The following is a 21,100-nucleotide window of genomic DNA, read 5'->3' as shown; positions in this document are numbered from 1 at the left end:
AACTTCAACACCATAGACTTTGCTGAGGTCTACAATCTTGGATCGCCAGTGGCTACCGTATTGCCAGAGGGAGAGTGGCTCTGGTGGTAGGAGGCGATAAGAGGAAGATATCCCTTTAAATCCCATGTTGGAAAGACTGAAAACAAGGCCATAAATATGGTATGGCTGCATTAATAGTCCTATCATCTAGCTTCCCCTATGATATTCCTGCCTACTTGTAGCAAAAACACCTAATCACATTATGGTATCAATAAAATACGATAATGCTTTTTTTTTAAGGACTCGAGGTCTTACCCAAGTGTAAAAGGGACTTGTTTTTTTTTATATATATTCAAGTTGAAGTTTTATTGTACATGTTTATTATCTTCATGATGTTTTATATATTGTTTTATATATTTATTAGGCTTATAAGATATTTAATAAATTGTAAAATTAATTATAATATACGAAAGCAAACCTAAATATGGCTGAGGTCTACAATCTTGGATCGCCAGTGGCTACCGTATTGCCAGAGGGAGAGTGGCTCTGGTTGTAGGAGGCGATAAGAGGAAGATATCCCTTTAAATCCCATGTTGGAAAGACTGAAAACAAGGCCATAAATATGGTATGGCCACATTAATAGTCCTATCATCTACCTTCCCCTATGATATTCCTGCCTGCTTGTAGCAAAAACACCTAATCACATCATGGCATCAAAATATATATATATATATGTATGTATATGTGTGAATGTTCATGTCAGCTTATTCTTATCACAACTAATTTTATAGCTCACTGAATATCTTGTAAACTCAATAAATATATAAGATATCGCAGGGATGATAAACATATATATAAGAATTTAAATCTAGAAGCAGCAAAAAAAAACAAGTCCTTTCCACCACCAAACTAAAACCTTAAATAATATTATTATCTTAAATAATATTATTATTGTTATAAATGATGCTTCTTCTTCTTCTTCTTCTTTTTTCCATTAACTTTCAAAATGAGACCTAAGTAATCGACTACCTTCGGAAACTAGTCCACCCTGATCCTTAAGTTGTCATCTCATCCTTTTCAATGTCTTAAGCCTTCTAATAGAATTCAAAGTTTTGACTGTCAAGCACATGTATGAAACTACGAATTGTTGCAGCATGCAGCTTAATTCTCTTCTTCCTATCTGTTTTCTTTTTCCTCTACACTATTTCCTCTTCTTTTTTTTTTTTTTAAAAAATCTATTTTCTATACGCTTGACTGAATTATTAAAATAAAATCAGTTAAAATATTTTATTTGTAATTTTACAATTTGAAATTTATATTATATAAAGAAATATTTTTGGAGGTTGAAGTTGGTACTTTGTTGTAGCCTTGGTCTTCTTTATCTTAATCCCTTCTAATCATGAGTTTTATTAAAGAAAAAGAATCAGTATGAAATAGGTTTATGCATCAATTATTAATGATTATATATTATTACTCATGGTAGTTTTTACTAAATGTAAATATATTTTTTAATTGTAAATGATTATAAAAAAAATAAATCTAAACCAACCCCGGAAACTATACGGCCTAGCTCAAAACAGAACAGAGCCCACCGAATCCATTGCCTTCCCACAGTAAAGTATGGCAAATTTATACTTGAGATGTTATGAAACACCGAATCCATTGCCTTCCCACAGTAAAGCATGGGCAAATTTATAAATGAGATGTTATGAAAATAATGTTATATATATATATATATATAAAAGTTAAAAATTCCATCTATTTTTTTTTTGAGTTCAATTAATAAAACTAAAACTTGCATATATATATACACACGTTAAAAATTCCATCTATTTTTTTTTTTAGTTCAATTAATAAAACTAAAACCTGCCCAAGGACCTGATATTTTTTTAAAATATTCTATAAAGATTAACTCAAATTTACCTGCAAATAAAATTAGTGATTTATTTTCACGTACCAATCAAACCTAATATATCTGTTGAATTTGACAGTTAGAGACCTCTTTTTTTATCTGAATTTGGGCAGATGATTTGTTAAATGGTTAGAAATGAAGCAACATGTATTTTTTAGTTGAGATACATTGCCAAAAAAATCTGCCCAAGGTCCTGTTCTCCTATCTTCCTATCCTCCACTCCTTCACAGCGAAAGGAGTAAGCAGATAAAAAAAAAAACATGGGAGGAGGAGCCATGCCTATGGACTTAATTCCTATGATTCAATTCAAACCTTCCACTTCTGCCATCCCTTCTTCGGCTTCTACTTCTACAAGTCTTAACTTTCCTGTATCAGTTAGTGAAACTGTTGCATCTCTTGGACAGTCATGTACTGCTTCTTCTTGTTATTGTCAAAGGGGAACTTGTCCAAGAATGTTACAGTGTGTAACACATGGAAATGATCATGACACAAGGACGAATGGGGTGTCTCCATATAAAGTTGTTCTAGGCGCTGTGCCATCACAAGTGGAAGTTGAAAGCGCCATAGCTTCCCTTCAAAAGTGAGTGATGTTTCCTCCTTGTTTTCTCTAGAAAGTTTGCATGAATTATTCTGATGAATTGTTATGTTGACAGTTGTTTGGGTGAGGTTTCTTCATCTGGGCAGTTGTTGTTGGACTGTTGTGGTGTTAGAACATTGCTGTCTCTTGGTTATGGAAGAGTTCGTGATGCTTTTAGCTTGCTGCAAACTGATCCATCTATTAAGGTGCCTCTTCTTGTTCTGGTTGTTGCATATTTCATAATTCAGTAACTATGATAGATGCGAAGAATCAAATTTAATTTTACTTTCTACTTGTATCACATTAATTTTCTGAGCTGTCACTTACGGAGTCTAACATGAAAGTAGAGACTGGTGATTTCTCTAGCATCTGATAAGGCTGTCTGGGATGCTGTTATGAGCAATGAGGCAGTGAGGAAGCTGCAAGGGTCTTGCTACTCAGGTTTGTATTCTTAAACTACTGTCATGACATGTATTGGATAGGCATATTAGAAAATAATTTGCATCGATTCTAGGCATGGTTCAAACTGACTCATGAGTTTGTGCTCTCCGTTATCGAGAAATCAATAGGTCTAGCCCTTTGGTTGACAGAAATGGGGTATTTGGTTCTTTCATTGCAACAATTCTAAGCATTAAAATTGTAGTAATGTCATGGGGGGTTGGAAAAAGATTGTTGGATTGACCCGTGGAAGGAGAAGAAAACCTTGTAGTTCAGAAGGAACTGATTTGCATGGTCGAGTGCTAGTTGTCCAGGCTTACATTTGCTTAAAACTTGATAATTAATTTGCCTTCAATTTTTACTATAGTGTTATTAATTTGTGCAGCTGAAGATTGTAGGAAAGAAAGCTGCGAGGAAGAATCGGACATAGCTGCTTGCGTTTTGAGGTGGATCATGGACATCACTAAAGCCAAAATTATTGAACTCCTTGATAAATTCACACTATTAATGAATGAGGTTTTTCAACCAATTGAGAAGGAAAAACCCAGAGAAGAAACCAATCATAATTTGGATGACAAAGTTAGATCATCACTGCTTCTCTCCATTGTGATTCTCTTGATTGTAGTTGTGGCAAGGACTCACGGAGCTTAACTGCCTAGCTAGTTGATGGTTGCCCTAAACTATGAGCTTGTATACCCTTATCTGTTTATATTCATAGATGAAACATTTTTGTTTTATAAATAATCTCAATTGCTTGAAGTCCAAATCTCTTTCTCTTGCAATCAGAATGGAGAATTTTGCACAGAATGGAGGGATCGGATCTTAATGTCTAGCAAGCTGATAAAGATACTTCTGAAGCTATTGTATTCAGGCAAAAAGCAAATCAAACAGATGGCTACAATGGCTCCCAATCGACAGTACAGTTCCAATGCTGAACAGACCAGCAATACAGGACATAAACTCCCATCATGCAATTAGATTTGTATGCTCCATAATTCTGCATCTTCTTTATAAAACAAAGATTAAGGGAAAAATGATCTGATTAAGCCTTCTCAATCATATTTAACTTAACAGGGCAGAAACGAAGCCCTAAGTGGGTGCAGGATGTTCCTTGTTAGGAGAGCGGGAACTGGTGCTTTTACGTGGAGTGGGTGAACGTACAAATCCAGGAGTCTACTTAAACTCTTGTTATCAAGGACAATGTGTGCTTTACAGTCATTAGTAGAGCTTGAAGTCATACAAATATAAATTTATTTTTCTAGGAAAGTATGTGTGTTTTTAGTTACCAGCCAAGGTTCTTTCTGCAGGTCCTGTGATCCTATCAAGTTTTATTTTTATACTTGATAAGTTTGTTCTCTTTTAATGGTGAAATTACCAAGAACAGCATAGAAAACCCATGTCTGATAAGGTAAAAGAAACAGGGAAAAGGAGACCAATTAAGGGATAACAGTTGACTGAGAGCTAGCTTCCATAAAAAGTAAACAATGAAGGGCAACGGACAGCCAAGCCCGTCGAATGCCTCATCCACAACCGTACATGCCTTGCTTATGTTACGGTTAGAGCTTAAAGTAAACTCCTTGCTTATTATAAAATGATTATTGGATTTCATTTTCTAAAAATTTCACTTGAATGGGGAGTTGGAACTAACAGAACCTTCTGTCAAGAAAAGTGGACCTGAAAACAAGCTCATAACCTTAAGGGTTAGCTTAAATTTCTGTAGTTTTCCTAAAAAGAGAACAGCAAGGGATCCAAGAGCTTATATCATCTAAATTAATTCAGAGATCAAGAAAGTTCTGTAAGTGAAATAATTAAATTCTAATCTAAAAACAAGCCCCATAGGAAAATCTGACTTGGTATCTCTCGTTAGAATTCTGATTTAAACACAGGAGGATCACATGTCACATGAAGGAAATTAGACAACTTGTTATGGAAAGGTTGGGTCTCTGGCTAAAACTTCAAAGTTTATCGCTTGTACAAGGAGTGAATAAAATGTTGAGTTATAGTTAGGGATTCTGTAGCCAAGTGGTACAATTTCTGTTTCCAGAGAGGTAGCAGGATTTGACAGATAAAAGAGAGTACTAACTTTTGGAATACTGCAGAGATGATGAACATGCTAGTTGCAGGTATGGACCCTATGGCCATGATGCTAAAAGACCTTGGTATTTGATTGCTACATTTATTCCTTATCCTACTTGGGAAAAGGGAATGTACTGAGAAGTGTGCATTCAATTGTTTAAATTATTTACTGGGTTGTAGGTGCTGAACAAAGAATCCGACAGCACAGCTCCAGTGCTGAACAGACCACAAGTATCAGGAAATCAACTCTCATCATGGAATTACATTTGTACGCGCAATAAAAAATGTTCTTGAGAAGCCTTTTCAACCACATTGAACCCAACAAGGCAGAATTAGAAACCAACTTTGAGAAGAGAATTCCACTCCAGTTTCACATAAGTAGATCAATGAACTTCAAATGGAAAAAAAAAGGATGACAGGCTTAATCCAAAATCATAATAACTGGGGATGGAAATGGTGATAACATGCAACAAGTATATCCTTCCATTAATTAATGAACATGATGCAAAGCTTGCTTGTACACTTTGTATAAAGCAGAAAATTTGAATAGTAACATCATTGTACTTTATTGATCATGCTGGCTTTCACCAACTGCTCAACTAATTTGATTGTAGATTGCAGACTCATTGAATGATTCCTCCAGAATCATATCTCCTAGCTCCAGAGTATCCATTAGCGCACTTGATTTTAAAACTTGTTGTTCACTTTGCAAAATAAAGAAAAGAATGATTCCTCCAGAATCATATCTCCTAGTTCCAGAGTATCTTTCCATTAGCGCACTTGATTTTAAAACTTCTTGTTCACTTTGCAAAATAAAGAAATTAGGATACTAACATTGTTGAACCTGATTGATGTTGAGTTATGGTTAAATGTCTTCTTAAAGTATAACTTACAACCAAAAAAAATTCAACAACCAACTCTGATAAACCAAAATGGAACTACTCAACTGGAGTTGTTAATCTTCATCACTAATCTCAAAAAAACATGTATCTATCTGCTTAGTAATGGATTGGTTCAAAAGGCTAGATATAACACATTCAATTTAAAGTTTGGCACCAAATATGCAGCAGATCAATGGCAATGAACCTTCATGCTCTGGTTGTTTCTAGGAAAAAGATAAAAGCACACCACCAAATAAATCCTTCGAGTAGACCTGTGAAAACAACAGTCAACCACTATAAGTGTTCATATGGCTCCGTGCATGTCTTGTTTATTCATTGTATGAACGTTAAATCCATGGCAATACTGTAGAGAAAAATATATCTGGGGAGAAAAACAGCCAAGGGTGCAAGATCTTACATTGTAGGAGAAACTGAAGCACTTGACCAAATCAGTATCTCTGCATCATAAAAGAAACCCATTTTACCAACTTCACGCCTTAGCTCATGTCACACCATAATCATTACCTCACTTCCTTTGTCAAGCTACTAGAAGCTGATTGAAACATTAAGGCCTACAAGAATTGCATGCGTTTAGACCATGGCTAGTATTCTTGCATAAAATTTCTTCACCAACGTCAGAGTTCACATTTAACAGTATCTTCTCTTTGCCCTCCTAGAAATCTTCTTGCCAATAGGATTGACAAATGCCGGAAAACTAAATGGTACATTGAGACTGAACTGACCTTCGTGATACAGTAACTTTTGAGACCAAGTCTCTTTGATTGAGAAAGTTGACCCTCCTTCAACCCAAATTGAAGAACTCTTCTCTGGTATGGATGAGCATCCATACCAGAGAAGAGTTCTTCAATTTGGGTTGAAGGAAGGTCAAAGTGACTTGGTCTCAAAAGTTACTGTATCACTAAGGTCAATTCAGTCTCAATGTACCATTTAGTTTTCCAGCATTTGTCAATCCCATTGGCAAGAAGATTTCTAAGAGGGAAAAGATTCTGTTAAATGTGAATTCTAGTGCTGGTAAAGATCATGGTTGTGGATGCTCTTGGTAGCCAAAGTAGTACAGTTTCCAGCTTTGTAGCAGAATTTGACAGATAAAGATAGTACCTTTATGATACAGTTTCCAGCCTTGTAGCAGAATTTGACAGATAAAGAGAGTACCTTTACGAGTACTGCATAAAAAGTGAGCAGCGATACACACACACACGCATAGTTCCAAAGGGTGGCAGGGGGGGTCCTTGCGACCACGATGCTGAAATCATGCCACTTAATTGCCACATGCATGCCTCACCTATCTTAAGAAAAAAATAATTGTGCCAAGAAGTTGCAACTTTGCTGGAAAGACTGAAAACTAGTACAAGTACAGTATTCTTTTGAAAAAAATTCTCAAATTTGTTTTTAAAGCTGCGTTTTTTGGGGTTAACAACAAAGAATTCTATTAAATTCAAAACTAGAAGTCACCGTTTTAGAGCCAAGTACACAACAAGAGATTACAAGCACTGGAACAGATATTTCTTAATACACCCAGATCATAATACTAGGACCTTTGTTTCTTTTTCAAGCATATATTTTTAGCTTTCCTTAATATCAAAATAAATGAACAGTAACAAGCTTTCTGCAGAAATGCTGGTCAGCTTGTAATAATCCGGACATCCAGAACTAGAAAAATTGCTTTATGAACTTCTTTTTGGTATTTAATGGAAGAGTTTGCAGTTACATTTCAGAATCCACATGAAGTGGTTTGTCTTCACATGTCCTCCATAGTAACTTGTTGCATATGGAGATGACTTGTGCTTTATAACTTGTTGCATTGCATAGATTTCAGAATTACATCCATATAACCCGTGGGGATTGCATTGCAAGAATAAGGAAAGGATTTTCAGATTTTAACCACTAAAAAGCCTCTGAGGCCCTCCTGCTTTTTGATTTTTTGCAATCTAAAGTCATTACCTAGTTTTCTACGTGGTGTAAAATATTGAGCTCGATAATGATGATATGGCAAAGGTAGAGTAGAGGGACAGAGATTCCGGCCAAATTAAATTCATTTAACACTCAAGCCATGAGCTGAAGTAGATATTCATTTTCTATCAGAGAAAAGCAGACATACTGAGATTGAAGGTTAATGGCCATTATGCTGAAAAATCAAGCCATTCATTGCTAAATGGATTAGCATAAGATAGATATCATATTGCTAAGTAGGGGAAAGTTACATCCAGTCTTGAACTAATTAGAGGGCTGCAAGGTTACTATAGCATACAACAAAGAAATACTCCAAAAAGTGCACTGGACTGAAAACTAGAGACCTTACAGCTAGAGAACAAAAGTCACAAACCCTATACAACAGCCCTAAGGATCCCAACACAGAATCTAAGATAATAAAACATAGTTTAAGCAGATAACGTAGAACTCAAGCTCTTCAGAATGCAGTAGCATCTGTGGAAAATCGAAGCTGAAATGTGCCTGGTCCAAATAAAATTAACCCTATGTAATCAGCAGGCACAGTAATATAATTTCAGGAGGCAAAGCTTCGAATAGTTTATTTTTGATCTGGTCGGGAAATTGAAATTTGAAACACCACCTTGTTGTCTTTGAGCAAATGAAAGGAAGAGATACCACCAACTGCCAAGACTCTGCCCCAGCCTTCTTTCATTCTTACTCCCGATCCCTTGCATGTCTTACAAACATGGTACTTAGCTGGCCAACTTCCTTCATTCAAAACTGTAAGAGTGAGACATTACCTTCTTCTGTCAACTATTTTCTCCCAAACCATGAAGGTGTCCTCTGCATATAAAATTTAAACCCCAAAAAATAAAGAAAGATTAGAAAATTTTGATTAATTAAGAAAAGAAAAAAAACCTTATTCTGGTCAAGATTAGAAAATTTTGATTAATTAAGAAAAAAAAAACCTTATTCTGGTCGAACAATGTTTCAATTTGGAGATTACCAAGTAGACCACGGGGGCAGACGAGTTTCTAGCGTTAGGATAATGAAACAAGGATTATCAGCAGGAACACCATTTCTGTCTAGTGCTTTAACATTTCCATGCTGCCAATGGTTGGTTTCTCAGAAGAACCACACCTTGATGCCTTTTCTTACCAGCTTGCTTTCCTCCAACACCTTCATATTTTCTTCAGTACAAACAGCAAAAACATGAAAACAGCACACAAAGAATTATCAAATTAGATCCTAGTTTTCTTGAAACAAAGAAAAAAAGAGAAGAAGAACATGCAATATATTTAGATACCTTTAGAAGAAAAACCTAATATTACCTTTCCCTTGATTAATTACCTATCCATGCTGCTAAACTGAGCTCCATTAGCAGCTTTAGCTGAATCATTTTCCACTGACTTGCGAGGCTGAAAATCAAGAATCGAGTTGTGTTTCTTCTGAATCTGAAGAAACTTCATCAATTAAGTGAAAAGAGCTGTCATCATCTTCAGCTGAATCAGTTCCCACAGACTCAAAAACTATAAAATCACCATAGTCAATAAAGTAATAATCTGAAAATCTTTCCCGGCCATCTTGAAAGAAAACCTGACCATTAAAGCTTTGCTAATGCAACTTTCCAAGCTTCACCACTTGGAACGTTAAGAAGCACTAATTTTGACAAATCGTTTCCATGTTTTCTCTCAAACTTCTCGGGAATTGACTGTAAATAACAGAACAGGAAAGGAAAATGTTTCAGATTTTGCTCAAAACTTGAAAAAACAAAAAAGATGTAGAGAACAAGAAACACTGAAAGGATGCCACACTGAGAATTAAAAGGATACTCGCAAGCTTCTGATTCTTCATTACATCATTCATAATTATTTTTACAATGTATTGTTTCTTTGGTGTAAACAATGAGAGATTCTTGCCTGTTATACTAGAAGAAGTCATCTGCAACAGCTCATAACAAGCAACAATGGTCGCCGCTACTTTAATTGCTAATGAACGCGGCTCAAGTGAGAAGGAAGCATCAAAAGGAGCCAATAATTATAGAGTTTAATGTGTGTATGTTAGGAGTGAATCGGTTCAACCTTAATCACACCCACAGCATGTGCGCGTCTGTAGCAGGCTTGTAGAATCCCAGACCAAAAGGAGCTCTCCAATTCAATTTTTACGATGTGTAAGTGTGTACTTTGAGAGCTTTGTCAAGGTGCTTTGCAAGCCCACAGCATGTGCGCGTCTGTAGCAGGCTAGTAGAATCCCAGACCAAAAGTAGCTCTCCAATCCAATTTTTACTGTGGAGTTGTAAGTGTGTACTTTGAGAGCTCTGTCAAGGTGCTTTGTAAAAACTTTCTTTTGACTCTCAAGGATTCTCTTTGCTCTTTAATGCATACAGAGCAAGGAACCTCTTTTCTAAAGATATTCCGTGAAACTGGAGTATTTGCTAGAAGGTCCAGTCGATGAAACTCACTTAATTTGCATGAGAGTGCCTCTTTGCTCACAGCTTAATGATGCATGCTGCATACAGCTAGCTTACATTGCTTACTACAGCTTTGGATCTTTCGATAATTTAATGCATGGCAGTCGACCACAAGTAACATCGAAAATTTCAATCTTCAAAAGCTTTGGATTAAAGGATTGATTTTAAAATCCCAACCAAAATTGCAATGCCACGAATGAAGTTATAGTTAATGTGAGTTCCATTACTATTATTCCCATGTGCTTACACGATAATTCTTATATACCATCCAAGAAGATCGAACGAAGGGTTCTCAAGCTTATTTGATAATCTAAACTTAACAGTACAAACAAATGCTACCCCAAAAGTAAAATGATATTAATGTGAACGACATGTTAACCAGCATGTCTGACAATAGAGACAGCACTGGTCGCTTGAAATTGGCTCAAACAGAGACACAGCTCCCACTTCTAGACCATCAAGCCTATAACAAAACTTCGCAAGAATTTTGATAGTCGTGTACCTTTTACTGTTTTGCTTAAGATATGCAGTAATAACCACCTTTGCTATGCTGCACCAAGGAATTTAAATACTATAAAGTAAAATTTGATCGTTAACAATAACGATGATGACAAGAAACCAAAAGCTTATCACAGCAGTGGAAGCCCTTTCCTCATCTAGCATTTTGATCATGGTACTATAACTAAATATTGAATGCACATCGACAACAGCATTTATTAAATATGTTAGGAATAAAAGGAGATAGTAAAACAAGATCAAGATCAATAACTGAAGTCTTAGTTTGAATTGAGAATGCATTTCATCACTTGGATTCCCTGCTTGCAGAATGAGGGACACCAACTCACATCTTCAGCACGGAGAATAACAACATTCATTCCAAGTTCAGTTGCCTTGATCAGCTCAAACACACAGACATCACCGACTTCCAAATTATTGTCCCGTGCAAACTCCATCCAGTTATAAGAACAGGAATGTTTTTTTTCAGCTTCCAACTATAATCAACAGTCCAAAGTCTTCCATCTGAAACCAGAAGGATAACTTCACCATTATTCTCCTTGAAATGTCTATCAGTAAACTTGAATGGTATATTCTGCCATGATTAATTGAAAGAAAGTGAAAGGACATAAAGAAAGATACCGTTATTCAAATAAAAGGAGTGAGAACCAAAAATATATAATCTTGAACAGAAAGGGAGGCAACTCTCCCTTAACTTCTTTCTATATCTATCCAAATTTAAGCAAAAGAAATGAGCGCGTGCAACTTGTGCTGGTTGATGAACTGCTCGGTTTTGAAAGCATACCATATTAGCTCCACTGCAAACATATGCTGGTTGTATGGCTATGACAAAAAAGGGGTTCTCAGATTTGAAAGCATGAGCTCTGCGAACAGCCTTTTCTTTTTCAATTGCAGAAAGTGGAGCCAATCTTTTTGTCTTCAAACCGCTTCCAGCATCTTTTTTTGAATTGGTAACCATCTTGTGAGGCAAGGGTTCTTAATCTTCTTCTCTGGAGGAAGGCCGTCGTCTTCTTCACCCTTGTTCTTTGGTTCCATATTTAAGGTGTGAACTTGACGTGCCATCTTCTCCATCTCTAGGGAACTCAGGATCAATATCAATCAGCACGCTTCTTTTGGGTTTGACTTGGGTGGCTGCTTCATTTTTCAAATGGGTATAAGCATGAAAACATATCTATACATGTTCATGAAGTTTACTAGCAGATCATTGCTCACCTACAGCCAAGTGATGGCTTTCATCTTTATTTGCTCTGACAATGATTACTTTGAATGACATTTCAATGCATTTAGTCAGTTCAAAGACGCAAACATCACCAACTTCCAAATAATTGTCCAACGTAAATTTGTTCCAGCCACTGCTGATTTGTGTCTTGGCTTTCCCATTACCTGGGCAGACAAAGCACTTAACAGGCCAAGTTCTCCCATCCAAAACACAGAGGACAGCATCACCATGATCATTCTTGAAATATTTCTGAGCAAAGCTTTTTGGTATAGGCTACAGAAAGCACATTAAAGGAAAAGAACTAAAAAATGACTAATACAAAAAAAAAATTAAAACATGAAAAATGACTTTCGTGGTCTAGAAGAGTTTCAATTGAATGCTTACCAATCTACATCCAGGATAAACATATGATGGCTGCATGGCAACCATGGAAAATGGACTTTCAGGTTTTAAAGCAGCACTGGCTCTTTCAAAAGTAGCAGCTTTTTCATCAGCTGTCAATGATTGTGCCCGGTTAACCCCTTTTAACCTTTTTTTCTGGCTAGGCAAGACTCTGTTCCCTCTCGCTGCTGCAAAATTAAAACCTCCAGTTGAGAAATACCAACCATCGTAAGCTATGGACAAGCATAATACATATGAAGAGAGCACTTTATTTGCTTTCCAAGAAAATATTGTGCAAGTAGAAAATACAGACCTTCACACTGTCTCAACAGATAGCGTGAATTTACTTTCCAACGGAATTATCTTGCTTAGTTGCAACGGATTCAGCACGAATTTGCAACTTTGAAGTCCTCTCAAATTTACTAGCAAAATTGGTTCTCGTTCTCTTCTGAGGCTCAGGACATGTTGCGGAGGATTTCTCATTTGTTTTGTGGTATGAAGGGAAATCATCCAAGATTTCAACAGAGGCATCATCATCAGTTTCTTCTGTCCTAGGCTGTTGAAATTCTCCCTCAAGGTCAGGCTCCTCATCACCATCCGTCATGCTATATGAATAATCTATTTCCATGGCAGTCTTGTCTAATATAAGAACATGAAAGTGACAACTATTCTTATATTCAAAAACCAGCAAGGAACCGAGGGCTAGGGAGTAATGCTCAGCAAATTCTTTCCAGCCGTTTTGTAACCATATTTTACCATCACTCTTGAACAGTTCTACTTCCGAAACTCTACCATTACGGACCTCAAGGAGTGCCTTAATTGACAGACCTTTTTCCAAACGATCTCACAAACTTCTTGGGAATTCCCTGATAAAAGCTTAAAAAATTAAGCCCAACAACATGAAATACAGAACAAGACCATATCAAATGCAGATCCTGAATAGGAAATTACTACACCAAACCAAAATGAACGAAGGAATTAAACTCAACAAAATTCGGCTATCTTGTCGAAATCTTACTGCTTTTTAATGGTAAATTATGAAAAAAGAATTCATCAAAAAGAAAATGAGTCAAATGGACCTACATGCATGACATAAATTGCAGCATTTGCATGTCAAATGCCTAAAATTCCTTTCCTTCTCCCAGTTTGCTATACTCTTTCTCGAAAAATCAAGGCGAAAAAAAGGAACATTTACAAGCTTCCCATCAGCAATAGTTTCTTGGAGAATTATCTTGAAAAAATGGGGTTTGTCTGCATTAAACATGAAGCTTCCATTGCCTCCCTTGAATGGAGAACCCATCCTTGAGCACCTCTGATATTAACTTCAATTGCTTGCCATAGGGGGTTTATATGTTAATAAAAACAAAGCTTTTACTTCCTAAGTATCAAGAACATGGTGATTTATTGATTCTTTTTATTTTTTAAAATTTATTTTTAATATTGATACATTTAAACGACATGAAAATTTAAATAAATATTGACATAAACATGAAAAAAGACGATTCCTGTGTGTTTAGCGATGCAACGCAGGTGCATGGATAACATAAGCTTCAGCAGCGACAAACAGCCAGCACTGTGTTCCTTTCAAGAGCTCGGATTTTGTTGGAAATGATTATATATCTGTCAGATAAATTAATCAACTCCAGAACTAGAAGCCGTTGTCTTATCAATCTAATCAGGGGCATGCCGATGGCAGTTGCATGGTTACTAAATCATTAGTTACTCGAGGAATATGTTTGGTTTCTATTACAGTTGAGAACAAACCAACTAGTTACTTGTTCTTGTTTACTTTATCCTTCATGAAATCATCAAGATTTTACTCGGAACGAAAATCTATTGGTCATGGATAAAAAATATGGGAAAAGTAAGCTGTCCCGTGCTCTGATGATTAGTCCCACCTACCAATAAAATTCAACACGAAGCACCCTTGGGAGATTTTTTATTTATTTTTAGATATTTTTTTTAAAAGTATTTTTAATTAAAATAAAATATTAAATTAATATTTTATAATAACTTTAATATGTTGATATTTAAAATAAAAAAATCCAAAAAGAATATTTCATACCACAATTCTAAATACAAATTTAAAAATTATTTGAAAAATTTCCCCAAATCTCTCTCTCTAGTATACATTGCGGTCCAGAGATGCCAGAGAAAACGAGAGAGGTGAAAATAAATTTGGTTCAAGGAGGTGGGAGATATTAGCTATCATTGTTTGTATATAATGATGCAAAAGAAAGAGTACAGGCAATATTGTACTCTTCACCTCTACTTTATAATATTCACACATGAGAAGGGTTGTGGCATGACAAGGCCGGTGTTTATTAAACCCAGTGTTTCTTCTCGAAAGATATACTGGGAAAAATTGGGTTCAATATTTTCTTTCATTATTTTCCTCTCAATCCGGGAAAAAAAAATTATGAACCAAAACGAAAACTTGGAGATTTACTTGCTTTATATTTCTAATTTTAGAATCCAAACAAAGAAAGGAGCTCAGATTTCACTCTCATTTTCATTACTTACCCTCAAAACACGCAGACTCTGAAAATGCTACAATCACTCATGCACGCACAAACCCTAACAAATAGAGTGAAAGGATCCAAGAGATAGACCCTAACAAATTGAAGGGGTTAATCTGTTCAATAAGTACCATCTTCCAACCAAAAGGGTTTTTCACCCAGTGCATATGGGGCTAAAAGCCAAGTCAAGATTCTTTCGGAAGCAGTTGGGCTCAAACAAATGCAGGCTGATAGCTACAATGGCATGCAAATCACAAGCACAGTTCCCAAGCTAAGCCTTTGCAGGATATCAGAATATATCAATTCTAATCAAGGAATTACATATGTGCATTTAATTTATGAAGCAAAGAAAAGAAAAGATGACAAAGCCTTTTCATCCACAATGAACTCAACTAGGCAGAAACTAACTTCGAGAAGACACAGGGCAATGCACATCATCCATGGTCAAGACGTCAAAATCTTAGACCCAAAAATTGTCGATCAGCAGCAGAACCTTGGTTAGCAAGCTTTTGAATACGTGAAGAAAACTCTTCAGCCTGTTTAAGATTTTAAGTAGAGATCAGTGTTCTTCCAATGGAATGTAAAAAGAAACAAAAGATTAATACACAAACAAATTTATGATTCATTATATATCCCAGAGCACTGATGGCAATATCATAAAGTAGAGTTTTTCTTTTTCTTTTTTTTGGCGGTTCAAAGTTCGGACCCAATTAATTTGTGTGAAAATCTTCCTGGACACACTTGATTGTGAAACTCAAATTAATAAACATCACATTGCTTTTTAAATAAAACGGATCGGGGTAAAAGATATTAACCTTCTCATCAATCCACATTAAAGAACTTAGTTGATTGTTGAGAATTCGGACAACCATGTCCAATGGAGTCATCCCATCAATTGCATCAAGTTCACCACCCTGAACAAATCATATGGGAAAATCATCTGTTAGAGTTTATTTCAAAAAGTTCATTTACAAGTAAACTATAAAAATGAAGGCATTTACCTGGTTGGCATTAACGGTCTGAATTACTGATTTTATCTGTTCTGTCATCTGTTCCATTTCCCTCTCTATAAATTCAGCCTGCTCATACCTGAAAAATTAAACCAAAGGAAAAAAAAAAACAGATGTAGATCAAGGTGGAAGGATACCAGAAAAGTAAGTTCTTAAAGCACATTCCAGTGACCTAAATAAAATTTTAAGAAATCCAGGTTTCAAACAAGAAAAATATGGTGTCTTTAACTTTATTATATCCAACATATTTCACATTTTATTGATTTAATGATTTTTAAGTCAGGTTAATCAGCAATTAGTGAACAGGTCAGAATATGAAGGGTAGATCAGGCCTACAAAAGGCAAACCATGTGAAAGCAAAAGGAAAGCAAAGACCGAGTTCTCACATAGCATCTCTAGTCGATGCAGCTTCATCATCAAGAAGCGATCCACGCTCATCCTTGTAAATACGTTCAGCTTCTTCTTCTATACTTTGCAAAGCCTTGTCAACCTGACAATATAGAGAAATGAAGTAAATGGAACCATTCAAAAAAAGATCATGTTCAGATTTATGCTTTGCATGCTCTCGTTAGAAACACTTCTAGCAGGGTCAGACAGAAATTGACAGGACCAACCCAGGACTAAGCACACATTTATGCAAGGCCCAAATTTCCACAATACACAAATAAAGGAATTTTCCAGCCTTTATAGACAGACCTGAATATTCAATCTTTTCCAAAGTCTTTTTTGGTGCACTTACGGTTCCAGTATGAATCTCTTCAAAAGGGCTTGGTTCAAAGACAGGTAATGCTCATACATATGAAGCATAAGTGACTGGTTGACAAGTTAGGTTGGCTTCCAGATAGACTAGTGAACAGAGAGATGCATCATATTTCAATTAACCTGTTGGGAAGAAAGTCTACTATGGATGGACAAGTTTGGATTTCACATATATAGAAGGGTTTTGATGTGAATTAGAGCGGTTGACTTAAGCCAAATCCAAGTAGGGATGGGAACGGTGAACACAGCTGTCAACCATTTTCCAGCAAATATCATTAAATATGGCTCAAGTAGTTTTAATGCATTTAGATTGATCATCAAAATCAACAGCCACGCACATAATGTAAAAAAAGCTTAAATTATGTTGTAATTGATTAAAGATGCTAAACTTGCAGCTAGTCAAACACCATACGTTATGCCTCATAAATGCTTGATTACAGCATGTAACAATTTAAACAAAGGCCAAGAGACACCCCAGCAGAATGTTTTCGTCTGGTATTGGTAGTGCTTCAGAGGATGATAGTGGCTGGCTCACTATAGAATTTTTGAATTTCATGCACAGCAAGCTAATGTCTTTCAGAGGATTGAACAATAATTAGCCAGATGTTCATTGTAGTTATTGGCCACCAGCAAATGCGCACAGAAAAGACACCAACAGCTAAGTGAAAAGGCATAATTAGGGGATTTATCTACCGCCAAATATTTGATGAAAGAGATGGCCAAATATGGTAAATCTACCATCATCAAGGTAAGTGCTTGCTCATCAACAGCAATCATTTGATGTCTATCACACCATAATTGAAAGAGAAGCCAAAAGGGGATTTTCCCTCATATTGCGAAAGCATAGAAATTCTTCATGCACAAACCAGAAGGCGAAAAAATATAATTATCAAATAACAAAACATAAGGAGAGTAGTGACAGGAAAAAACAGGAAATGAAGAGCTTAATAAAATACTAAAATACCTCCTGTTGATGAGTCTCAATTAACTCCAACTTTCGCTCCAAATTAGCTTGGGTCTCAACCACTTTTGCCACTTCAATCTGAACAAAAAATTATAACTCGGTTTTCATAAATCAGAAACATAACTCAGTTTAAAACAGTTAATTCAAATGTAAGGAATGATAATAGTTATTCTTGTATCAAAACAAATAAGATGGTATGACTTTGTCACTTGATAACATCCACAAGGCACATGAGGATACTAAAATTATGTTATCTCATTGAAAAATAGGATTTCTTTTGCAAAGAAATTATAATTACATTTACCTCAAGCCGAAGAAGAACATCACGATTTTGCAAGATCCTTTTATCCCACTCAGCTATGGCAGTAGCTTGCTTCCGAAATTTCCCAGTACGCTCTTGCAGCTCAGCATTCCACTCTTTGATGATCTTCAAAGAAAATAAATTACATGCATGTTTAGAACAAATTAACAAAGTAACAGAGAACAAAAGGGCCTAAAATGTAAATAGGCCCAATAACAGTACTAAGATTACAAGATAGTTGGGGAGTGGTGGGTTAAACGTAGCAACATTAGATCCTAGAGGCATAAAATTCACATTCATATATCTCTCTTCCTTTCATTAAAATACAGAATATGAGAAAAGAAATTCATGAATAAACATGAAACTGGTAAGCAAACTTGTCATATCAATCCTAAATGGAATTTTCCTATTTTTGTGGTGGATAAATATTGTCTTTTTCTGCTCTTTCATTCTCCTCTTGCCAGAGGACAGCTAGTGATATATATTTGTCATTGTAAAATAAGGTAGATCATAAAAACTACATCACAGGATAATAACTCTCCAGTACATGTGCACAGAGAGATATATAACACATTTGTATCACCCAAGGGACTAAGGTGCAGCGAGAAGAATAGATGAAACATGAAGTACCTCCTCAACAGTCTTCCCTGTAATCTCAGACGGCAATTTTGGTGTAGCAGTTAAGGCAGTGCTAACACTTGAACTTGTCCTGTAGGATAAGGGGAAGCATGAGAGAACAAATCAATTAATCAAAACATGTTAAATACCTTAGAGAAACTTCATTTTTTTCAATATATTTCAATTATAGAGTTAAAAAGGAAACCAATTGCAGAACTTGAGAAACAGAATGTAATATACAAATCAAAATCTGGAAAATAAAGTGTCTAGCTAAAATTCTTACAGACAAAGATGACAGAAATTATATTTTTTACTTTTAGTAACTATCAACATAAACAATGATAGGTGTTTTAGATACTAGAAAAATGTTGGAGAAAAAAAAATTGCCACCAAGACTAAGCATACAGACCCACTAGTGGAAGCCACACCAAGCGATGATGTCTGAGCAGTAGTGCTGGAAGTTGTTGTAGGTGCAGCAGTTGAAGCAGGGACACCTGAAAATGAATTCCGTGAGAACCTAATGGCGAATAACCACTACTTGACTAATTGAAGTTCAACGAGGAAGTCATATTTAACTAGTGGGAGAATAAATCTAGAACATACATGTATAAAACCCCCAAGAATAAAGATTCCCCTGAAAATAAGATGGGAAAAGGAAAGTTTTCTAAGGTTCAAGGGTTGTTTGATGTCCGTTTTGCTAGCATGAAAACAAAGAATGTGATTCAATTTTTTCTGTAGCAACCAAATGTGACAGGAACATCACCTACTTCATTTTGCAATCCAGCATATATACAACTTATCTAACAGAACGCATAAGCAAACAGAAGGGCACATGCATATCAATTCAATTTAAGAAACACCATTACCATCTACTTTCTCCCAAATTCCAATAATAAACAAAAATAGAAAGAATAAATAAAATTAACACACTCACTGAGTAGAGGCGCAGAACTACTAGCCGGTTGAGTTTGTGATTTTGAAGTAGGCGCCGGTGATATATTGGACAATGAAAATCCAGTAAACGAGCTAGCAGTAGTCCCTGAAGACGCAGCCACACTAGTTGTAGCAGAAGGAAAACCTGAAAAAGAAAACCCCGCAGAGCCAGAAGAAGCCGCAGCAGCACCTGTCCCAGCTGTAGTTCCTGAAGTCATACCAAATGCAGGCAAACTCAACCCCGAAGTAGTACTGCTAGTACTAGTAGAAGTAACTTCAGTAGCACCACTAGCTGGAGTTGAAGCAGTCGTAGTAGTAACTGTAGAAAACAACGGCGATACAGTTGTGGATTTCACCGATGACGAAGAGGCTGCGTTGCCAAATAATGAAGGTTGTGAAGGCGCTGATGGCTGCGTCCCAAACGAGAAAGAAGTTGTCGTTGAAGGAGCTGGCATGGATGCGATAGCAGCAGTACTAGCAGGAGTCGGTGCTGAAGCTGTAGTGGTTTTGGGGAAAGAAAATCCGGTAGACGAGAAAGAAGTTGTCGTTGAAGGAGCTGGCGTGGATGCGATAGCAGCAGTACTAGCAGTAGTCGTTGCTGAAGCTGTAGTGGTTTTTGGGAAAGAAAATCCGGTAGACGAGAAAGAAGTTGTCGTTGAAGGAGCTGGCGTGGATGCGATAGCAGCAGTACTAGCAGTAGTCGGTGCTGAAGCTGTAGTGGTTTTTGGGAAAGAAAATCCGGTAGAGAAGCTTGGAGCAGAGCTTGCATTAGAGAAAGAAGATGAAGAACCATACAAATTAGTAGTGGTGCTGCTGGTTGAAGCAGTAGATGATGATGATGATGATGATCCAAACAGAGACGGCGCAGAACTTGTGGTGGACAGAGAGTTGCCAAACAAGGATGAACCTGTACTTGATGCGGATGAAGGTGTGCCGAATGAGGATGGAGTAGAAGAGGCACCCGTTCCAAACTGAGGAGAAGCGGAAGTAGCTGTGGAGGAAGTGGATCCAAACAAGGGAGCGGGTGAACGTGTGCCAAACAGAGGCGAAGCCGAAGTAGTTGTGGAGGAAGTTGATCCAGAGAAGGGAGAGGGTGAACTTGTGCCAAACAGAGGCGAAGCAGAAGTAGTTGTGGAGGAAGTTGAGCCAAACAAGGGCGAGGGTGAGCTTGTGCCAAACAGCGGCGTAGCGGAAGTTGTGGAGGAGGAGGTTGAGCCAAACAAGACTGAGGATGAAGTTGTTCCGAACAAGGATGAGCCTGTACTTGTTCCAAACAGAGGCGAAGGAGCGGGTGCTGATGATGATGAAGTAGTTGTGCCAAAGGAGGAACTTGAGTTTGCCGTAGAAGAAGAAGCGGAGCCAAACAAGGGATTAGGGGAAATGGAGGAGGCAGAGAGAGAGCCAAACAGGGATGGAGTTGTACTTGTGGAGGATGAGGCTGTTGCAAAGGAGAATGGGGAAGAAGTTGAAGCTGATGAGCCAGACAGGGTGGAAGAGGGAGTGGAGGTGAAGGTATTAGAGGAGGAAAGGGACAAGGAAGGGGCGGAAGAGGTGTTGGAGCCGAAGGAGGGGGCTGTGGTGGTGGTGGAGGGGGCGG

General features: G+C 36.9%; 3 protein-coding genes and 2 long non-coding RNA genes across 8 annotated transcripts in view; 1 reads left to right on the top strand and 4 right to left on the bottom strand.

Moving 5' to 3' along the window:
* The first annotated feature begins 2,045 nt into the window (after positions 1-2,045).
* LOC105131696 (uncharacterized) lies at positions 2,046-3,672 on the top strand. Of its 3 annotated transcripts, none has more exons than XM_011034811.1 (4): positions 2,046-2,471; positions 2,545-2,674; positions 2,816-2,909; positions 3,305-3,672. In XM_011034811.1, exons 1-4 carry the CDS (start codon positions 2,152-2,154, stop codon positions 3,334-3,336), a joined length of 576 nt encoding a protein of 191 aa, XP_011033113.1. In that variant the 5' UTR covers positions 2,046-2,151; the 3' UTR covers positions 3,337-3,672. The 3 variants fall into 3 exon arrangements, with proteins under 3 accessions (XP_011033113.1, XP_011033104.1, XP_011033094.1); XM_011034802.1 differs by having other exon boundaries at positions 3,298-3,672; XM_011034792.1 differs by having other exon boundaries at positions 2,049-2,471; positions 3,292-3,672.
* Positions 3,673-5,324: 1,652 nt separating this feature from the next.
* Positions 5,325-6,939, bottom strand: LOC105131692 (uncharacterized). The gene is made up of 3 exons (XR_843484.1): positions 6,282-6,939; positions 5,827-6,135; positions 5,325-5,636 (listed from the first exon to the last, which is right to left on the bottom strand). It is a non-coding gene; the product is annotated as an uncharacterized LOC105131692 (long non-coding RNA).
* A 1,071-nt stretch (positions 6,940-8,010) lies between these two features.
* Positions 8,011-9,536, bottom strand: LOC105131685 (uncharacterized). Of its 2 annotated transcripts, none has more exons than XR_843482.1 (3): positions 9,120-9,536; positions 8,820-9,003; positions 8,011-8,656 (listed from the first exon to the last, which is right to left on the bottom strand). It is a non-coding gene; the product is annotated as an uncharacterized LOC105131685 (long non-coding RNA). The 2 variants fall into 2 exon arrangements; XR_843483.1 differs by having other exon boundaries at positions 9,145-9,536.
* Positions 9,537-10,800: 1,264 nt separating this feature from the next.
* On the bottom strand, positions 10,801-13,003 carry LOC105138156 (B3 domain-containing protein LOC_Os12g40080-like). Its single transcript, XM_011044174.1, has 7 exons — positions 12,823-13,003; positions 12,403-12,632; positions 12,012-12,291; positions 11,850-11,930; positions 11,584-11,735; positions 11,129-11,275; positions 10,801-10,833 (listed from the first exon to the last, which is right to left on the bottom strand). The coding sequence occupies exons 1-7, from the start codon at positions 13,001-13,003 to the stop codon at positions 10,801-10,803; spliced, it is 1,104 nt and encodes a 367-aa protein (XP_011042476.1).
* A 2,022-nt stretch (positions 13,004-15,025) lies between these two features.
* EMB2766 (structural constituent of nuclear pore) overlaps positions 15,026-21,100 on the bottom strand; it is an 8,426-nt gene continuing 2,351 nt past the window's right edge. The window contains exons 2-11 of the mRNA XM_011034761.1: positions 20,057-21,073; positions 19,505-19,948; positions 18,980-19,064; positions 18,583-18,661; positions 17,956-18,078; positions 17,652-17,729; positions 16,315-16,418; positions 15,920-16,007; positions 15,734-15,832; positions 15,026-15,454 (exon numbers count right to left, since the gene is read on the bottom strand). Of these exons, the coding sequence (XP_011033063.1) occupies positions 15,371-15,454; positions 15,734-15,832; positions 15,920-16,007; positions 16,315-16,418; positions 17,652-17,729; positions 17,956-18,078; positions 18,583-18,661; positions 18,980-19,064; positions 19,505-19,948; positions 20,057-21,073 (2,201 nt within the window). The 3' untranslated portion in view covers positions 15,026-15,370. The remainder of the gene's footprint in view (positions 15,455-15,733; positions 15,833-15,919; positions 16,008-16,314; positions 16,419-17,651; positions 17,730-17,955; positions 18,079-18,582; positions 18,662-18,979; positions 19,065-19,504; positions 19,949-20,056; positions 21,074-21,100) is intronic.

This window comes from Populus euphratica, unplaced genomic scaffold, assembly GCF_000495115.2.
Source record: "Populus euphratica unplaced genomic scaffold, PopEup_1.0 scaffold2.1, whole genome shotgun sequence".
Classification (NCBI taxonomy): Eukaryota; Viridiplantae; Streptophyta; class Magnoliopsida; order Malpighiales; family Salicaceae; genus Populus; species Populus euphratica.
The sequence above is the reverse complement of the archived record's forward strand: the minus strand, read 5'-3'. Positions and strand labels throughout refer to the sequence as shown.

Bases quoted from the DNA above. Each gene is read 5' to 3' on its own strand.
- LOC105131696 (XM_011034792.1), top strand. From the start codon at position 2,152: ATGGGAGGAGGAGCCATGCCTATGGACTTAATTCCTATGATTCAATTC. The intron at 2,472-2,544 runs GTGAGTGATGTT...TTATGTTGACAG, and splicing joins GCCATAGCTTCCCTTCAAAA to TTGTTTGGGTGAGGTTTCTT. The intron at 2,910-3,291 runs GTTTGTATTCTT...TAATTTGTGCAG, and splicing joins GCAAGGGTCTTGCTACTCAG to CTGAAGATTGTAGGAAAGAA.
- LOC105138156 (XM_011044174.1), bottom strand. From the start codon at position 13,003: ATGACGGATGGTGATGAGGAGCCTGACCTTGAGGGAGAATTTCAACAG. The intron at 11,931-12,011 runs GTGAGCAATGAT...AAAATGAAGCAG, and splicing joins AAGCCATCACTTGGCTGTAG to CCACCCAAGTCAAACCCAAA. The intron at 10,834-11,128 runs GTGAGTTGGTGT...TCCTTGGTGCAG, and splicing joins TTATTCTCCGTGCTGAAGAT to CATAGCAAAGGTGGTTATTA.